The sequence below is a fragment of the Magnolia sinica genome, chromosome 5 (genome assembly GCF_029962835.1).
Source record: "Magnolia sinica isolate HGM2019 chromosome 5, MsV1, whole genome shotgun sequence".
Taxonomy (NCBI): domain Eukaryota; kingdom Viridiplantae; phylum Streptophyta; class Magnoliopsida; order Magnoliales; family Magnoliaceae; genus Magnolia; species Magnolia sinica.
Window position 1 is genome coordinate 93,771,285 of NC_080577.1, and position 6,621 is coordinate 93,777,905.

The 6,621-nt window shown below is 44.1% G+C and overlaps 1 protein-coding gene across 3 annotated transcripts; it reads right to left on the reverse strand.

The window, feature by feature from the left end:
• Nucleotides 1-472: 472 nt before the first annotated feature.
• Nucleotides 473-5,853, reverse strand: LOC131246321 (pentatricopeptide repeat-containing protein At3g61520, mitochondrial-like). 3 transcript variants are annotated; one of them, XM_058246302.1, is made up of 2 exons: nt 5,606-5,853; nt 473-3,869 (listed from the first exon to the last, which is right to left on the reverse strand). In XM_058246302.1, the coding sequence occupies exon 2, from the start codon at nt 3,342-3,344 to the stop codon at nt 975-977; it is 2,370 nt and encodes a 789-aa protein (XP_058102285.1). In that variant the 5' UTR covers nt 3,345-3,869; nt 5,606-5,853; the 3' UTR covers nt 473-974. The 3 variants fall into 3 exon arrangements, with proteins under 3 accessions (XP_058102285.1, XP_058102286.1, XP_058102284.1); XM_058246303.1 differs by having other exon boundaries at nt 473-3,416; nt 5,204-5,853; XM_058246301.1 differs by having other exon boundaries at nt 473-3,416; nt 5,606-5,852.
• Between the last annotated feature and the right edge of the window lie 768 nt (nt 5,854-6,621).

Here is a 6,621-nt window from a genome sequence, read left to right on the forward strand (position 1 = left end):
AAGCTAGGTGAAAGGAATGGAGATATGACTCCATGCCTCTGAAGTTTTATCTAATCACCGTTGACCACTCAAACTGAAAGAAAATTTTTATAGGATAGCTATAAAAGCAGTTATGTTTCGTGAGGAACATTAGGCAGTTAAGAAACAATATATTCATAGAATGAGTGACGATGAATGAGGACATTGAGAAGGATAAGTTGCAAGACAAGGATATAATTAAATATGAATGGATTCGAGATAATTAGGAATAACATCAATAGATAATAAGATGAGGGAAAGTGGACTTAGATGGTTTGGTCATGTGCAACAAAGAACTGCAATGGTTAAGGGTGAGTTGGTACAAGTTGAAGGTTTTAAAAGGGATAGGGAAATGCCCAAAATGATATGCTCGAATGGTGGAAAAAGATTCATGTAGCCGACCCGACTTAATTGGGATAAGGCTTAAATGATGATGATGATGATGATGAATTAGTTGACAAAATGAGAATCTTGCTCACTTTCCAAATTGCAATTCCAGTTTCTATTTGTAACAAAAACCCGCTAATAGCGCTTTAAGGGCTCTAATGGGACAGCAAGCAAAAACCCAAAATTGCATCTGGAGCCATTGTTAATGAACTGTTCACACCTAGATATGCAGTTGTTGAATCAACTGTCCATCTAATGGGCCATCCTGTTAAAGTCCTAAAGAAGAAAAATCACACTTGGCTTTTCCTTGTGAATGTGGATAGTTTGAACCAACACTCAGATTGGACAGTGACAACTGTGCTTAAGAGTGATTTATCTGGTCCACCCAGTGGGCCCCACCAGATGGAAGGTCCAGGTTGTTGACAACCATACAATTGCGTGCAGGCTACAGTCATCTGAATCCAAGCACATCCTGCATCATTCCAAGTCGAGGGAAGGAACAAACTCATACCGCAGGAATTATCCATGAAGGATGCCTTAGACATTCGAAATCTTCACTAACAGCATACTCAGACCGAAACCACACTCCCATGCACAAATTGTCTCAACCTCGACATCTCACCGACTGCAGAAAGCCACTCCGTAAGGATCTCCATAGTTATATAATCAGGATTGCAGCACTGTTCCGTCATCTGATCCATCAGCTCAAATGCCTTTTCCAACAGATTCTGGTCCCGTAGGCCTTTGAACATGGCATTGTATGTGGCCGCACTTGGAGGTACCCCTCCCACTCTCATCTCATCCATCAGCAAAAGGGCTGCATCAAGCTCACCCGCCTTACAAAGAAAATCGATCAGCATGGTATATATCACAGCGTTTGGTTGGACCCCAGCTGCACCCATGGCCCTGAAAATCTTCAAGGCTTCATTGAGATTGCTTGCCTTGCAGTATCCATGGATCAAAGCACCGTATGTGACCACAGAAGGCTTGCAGCCATCTTCGACCATCTTGCCCATGACTTGATGAGCAGTCAAAAAATGACCACCCTTGCTTAAGGCAGCAATGAGTGTGTTGAATGTGGCCACATCCGGCTTGATGCCTGCCCGCTCCATTTCCTCGAGCATCTCATGAGCCTTATCGAGTTTATTCTTCCTGCACAACCCACTGATCAGATTGTTGTAGCTGATCACATCAAGGTGGAATCCGGCTTCTTGCATCGATGATGCAATGGAGCATGCCTCTTCCGGTCGCCCAGCCTGGCTCAGGCCAGAGATCAAAATGAAGTATGTGATGGAATCTGGAGACAAACCACCTCTCACCATTTCCTCAAACAACTCCACCGCTTTGTTGACATTGTTCGCATGAAGAAAAGCGTCAATTAGGGTGCTGTATGTAACAGCATTGCCTTTCAGGCCCTTACTGCACATGTCACTGAAGAACTCGAGAGCAGTGCTGATCCTCCCATGCTTGCACATTCCATTCACGATCGTGTTCAATGTGACCACATTCAGGGGGACCCCATCTTCCATCATCTGACTGAACAGCTCTTGTGATTTCTCAATCGCACCTGCTTTGCAGAACCCGTCGATCAAGCAGTTGTAAGTAACGGTATTGGGAGAACATCCATACTCCGTTCTCATCCTATCCACCAAAGCCAGGCCTTCTTCTTGTCTTCCGACCTTGCAGAGTCCGTCAATAATAGTGTTGAATGTGATGATATCAGGCAGAGCAGTTGCAGAATTTGTCTGTGGTTCCCCTCCCCTGGTCATTTTGTCCAACACCTGCAATGCCTCATCAACCTGTCGGGACTTGCAGAGATGATTAATAAGGATGCTGAAAGTCACAACATTGGGTTGGACGCACATGTCCTTCATCTCAGCAAGCAGCAGATTCATCCTCTTGAAATCCTTGTCTCTGCCGAGGCCAGTAAGGAGAGCATTGAAGGAGGGGGTCTCAACGGGCCCACCCATTTTCTCTATGGCATGTAGAACATCCCAGGCCTTGCTTGAATTGCCACTCCTGCAGAGCCGGGTGACCCATTGCGTGAATTGGAAAGCATCTGGAAAAACCTTGTGCTTCCCCATCTCAAGAACCAGGTTGACGACAACTTCTTCGGCAACCTTGCGGGGGATTCTCTTTAAGAGAGTGGAGAAGATGATGGAGCCAGTGACATGATTGGGCTGGCATTTTGAATCAGGGCGGAGCATGCCAGAAGCAAGGGTGAGTGCTTTGTCTGTGCATTCCAATTTGAAAAGGACGTCAAGGAGGTTGTTATAGAGGCGGGTCTTACGAAGGGGTGGTTTGATCTCCTCGAAGACTTGGACACATTCAGAGGCCAACCCAGCCCTCCCAAAGCAATGAATGAGAAGGGAAGCAGAGTCCGTGGTGAGGGAGAAGCCTTGTTCCCTTGATTTTTGCAGAAGCTCTAGCATTCTAAGGTGGGGGTTTGGCTGCTCTCTGCTAGCAAGCTCAAACAAGGCCCGATAGGCAGAGGGACCATGGATGGCTTCTCCTTGCTCTGATGACAACAACAAGGACTGATTACGGGTCCACTCGAAGAAGCGGAGGCCGATTTTGCTGTCGCCCAAGCCACGGATAACTTGGAGAAGATGAGAAGGGGTGAAAGGAGCCGAAGAGAGGAGAGACTGCAATTCCTCGCTGTTCCACTCACCATCTTCCTTGTTACGGAGCTGCAACATTTCTACCACAGAACCAACATCTGCTGTTGCTTTTGGAAGAGACGTTTTGGAGTCGTCAACTCCGGCTTCGATGGGGGTTGATGAGAAATGGCGAAAGGGAGGTAGAATACGTAGAGCTGCCATTGTTGTCATTCTTGCTATCGGTGTTGGGTATTTGAGCAGAAGTAGCTGTAACTGTCTGTTCCACATCCTTCCCATTGGCATTGAATGAATGAATGAAGCTAAAGATGAAATCCTCATAACACGCCAAACCTCAGCATCCAACTCTTCTTCTTCTTGAGACGAACCACAACCTTCTCACTTCAGGGTCAACTGCATAATATTTGCAGAGCTTTCTTGAGAATCAAGCATCTCACAATTCATCAATAAATCAACCCATCCCCTTAAGAGTTTTTTTTTTTTTTTCTTTTTTCCACACATGCACACACACATATACTAGATAGAATGAATGAAGAAATGTTCTATCGTCTCATATTGAATCTGGAACTCTGGTTCTTTTTAGAATTTGTTCTTTGGAGGCAAGTTCTAACACAAGCAATGACCTGGCAAAGTGTGTGGACGTTCCAGCAACGCATGATGACAAACAGAAGCGCACAAGGCATGACAGTGTGATATGCGTATGATTGATATGGTGTCATTTATCAAGAATGCTATGCAGTGGATGTTGTGCAAGGACAATACGTGTGAGAGATCTGGCTGCCAACGGTCCACATTCAATGTATACGCATGGCCTGCTTGATAAGTGAGCTGGCCTGGTTTGGGCACCTGTTGGACAAACACAACGGATCTCAAACACTTGCTTCATGATGGCATGTTTGGGGTGCATGATTAGTGCATCTGCTTCTATGGCCACAAATAGCAATTTTCTTTTGGACCTGGTCATTGTACAGTTGAGTCTACCATCTGTGTGTGATTAAAGAAAAGATAAATGCTATGACAAATGGGGGTGCAAGTACCAACATGGCACACATGCATGAGATATGGATCATTCATCAAGCGAGACCCAACATGAACATGTGTCCCACTTGATGAATGTACCATCCGGATTTTGGAGATGGCATGTTCAAGGCACGTCCCACCGGATGAATGGCCCGCATCTTGAACAGATGTGCTGTGAATCATGTCAGCATTCTGTTTGCATTATTTTTTAGTATGAATCATATAAGACTAGCAACAAACCTCTGCAATGCAAAGGTTCTAGTTGCGAAGTGTAAGAATGCTGGAGCGCATGAGGGTAGAAAAATATATTAGAAAAAAGTACAAGATAAAATGGAAATGACAAGTAAAGAGTAAAAAAGCCAACTACATTATGTAGTTAAAATATTGAATAGCAAAGGAACTAGTGTATCTCTTGAAGGAGCCCAACTACGCACTCCTAACGTGCGGCGATGTGGCATGCATGCATGAGATTCAGGTCATTCATGATATCAACCAAACAGTGTATATGCCATGACCTGAAAATCAGGCTGGTCTGGTTGTTAGATGGACCACACTTGTACATCAAATGCTAAACATGGTCAATTCCTTTTAGTCATCCATTTCCCTTATATATTGGTGCCACCTATCTGATTTTATGCTGTCAAGCGAGTTTGTTCTTCATAAATAGATAATCCAAAACCTACAAAAGTAGAAATGGACAACCCATCCCTCGTTAATTTCCACCAATTCTTGTATATGAATGGACCAGCCTGATTTCTAGGCCATAGTACATACACATGTGGTGGACCACCTAATGAACCACCAAAATCTCACACACATGGCATAGAATTCTGTCCAATGAGTGGGCATCGCATTTCGGTTCTTAAACAATTAGATCAAGCATCTCATCAAACTCATAAGCAGGCCAAGCATTACCAATGAACAAAAGATCGATAATCCACAACGACAGATTCTACAATGATGCATGCTTGCCATGATCCTCCACGGAAGGCATTTGCAGACATGTTAATTATATATGCAAACTAGCATGCTGTGAGCAAGACTGGCAAACTTGAGGTACACCATGTGGATGAGCCAGCTCCAAAAATCAAGGCGACCGGTGTCCTAAAAAGGGACAGTTCGGATGAAACAATGGTGCACATATAAAAGGTGAAACTCACAACAAAATGGACAGTTGCAGTTGTTCAATCACCGTGACTTTTTGGCCACAAATCATCTACATTGTGGCCCACCAGACCAACAATCTCAATTGCATTACATGTTTGCCACATGTAGGGGGAGGATGGAACTGCATAGAACTTCTAAGACACGCTTACGCATTCCATCGAACAGTTGGCATGCAACAATGGTGGGACTTCACTGATTACGTGTTTGGATGTTGAATTGGATTGAATTACGGTGTGTTGCAAATCGATAAAGTGGAAATGAAGAAGTGGGGTTAGACCCATTTCATCCCACCTTTATTTTAGTAATTTTATTAGGTGTCGAATAGAATTTATTGCAATTCAGTTGAAGTGAGCAGCCGAACGCACCTCGAATAGAATATTGTAACAGAGAGGTACCTGTTTACCCAACCCCAGCGCTGCGAAGGCTTGTTATTGATTCTTCTTTTGGTAATTTTGTAAGATGAGAATCTGCTTCCGTAGATGAAATGATTTCAGACGAACCGTTAACGGCATGTGCCCAGAAAATCTCCTTGAAAAGACCAGACAATCGTAACCTTTGAATTGTGGCATACACAAAGGAAACGGATTGGCTACTCCCCCTGCCACCAGCCAATGGCTGCTGGTCGGTGTTCTGTGGGCCCCACCATGATGTATGTGTTTCATCCATGCCGTCCATCTATTTTCCTAGATAATTTTATGTAAATGAGAAAAATGAGGTTTATCCCAATCTCAAGTGGACCACATTACAGGAAACAGTGTTGAATGAACGTCGACCATTAAAAAAATTTGGGGCCATAAAAGTTTTGGATCAAGTTGATCTTTGTTTTTTATTTTTTATTTTTCCTTTCATCTAGGTCTTTATGACCTAATCAACAGATTGGATGTCAAATAAACAGTACAGTGGGCCTTAGGAGGATTTTAATGTTGGACATCCAATCACCATTGTTTTCCTGTGGTGTGGTCTACCTGAGATATATATCCCTCTCATTTTTCGTATGAATCCCTAAAATGATCTTTAAAAATGGATGAACGGAATGGATGAAAAACATACATCATGGTGGGGCCCACAGAGCACCGACCATCAGCCACCGGGCTGGTGGCAGGGGGAGTAGCCAATCCGTTTCCTACACAAATAAACGGTTGAGATGATAAATACAGCGATGGTCCACGCATTCAACTGAAAATGGGGTCCTAAGATGGGTGGCTAGCATCTTGCAGTGTGAGATTTTTTTGGGGGCGGCATTTCCCATTGCGCGTGCGAGGCAACGTCACCGAACCATGGGCCCCACCCGTGTCATAAGTCAGAACTCGTGACCGCGAAGAGATTGTGCGATGCACGGGCCAAATGTTCATCCAGTATTGGGTTTCATCATGTATTAGTGGGTCCATGTTTCAGTGATTCAAACCATTGA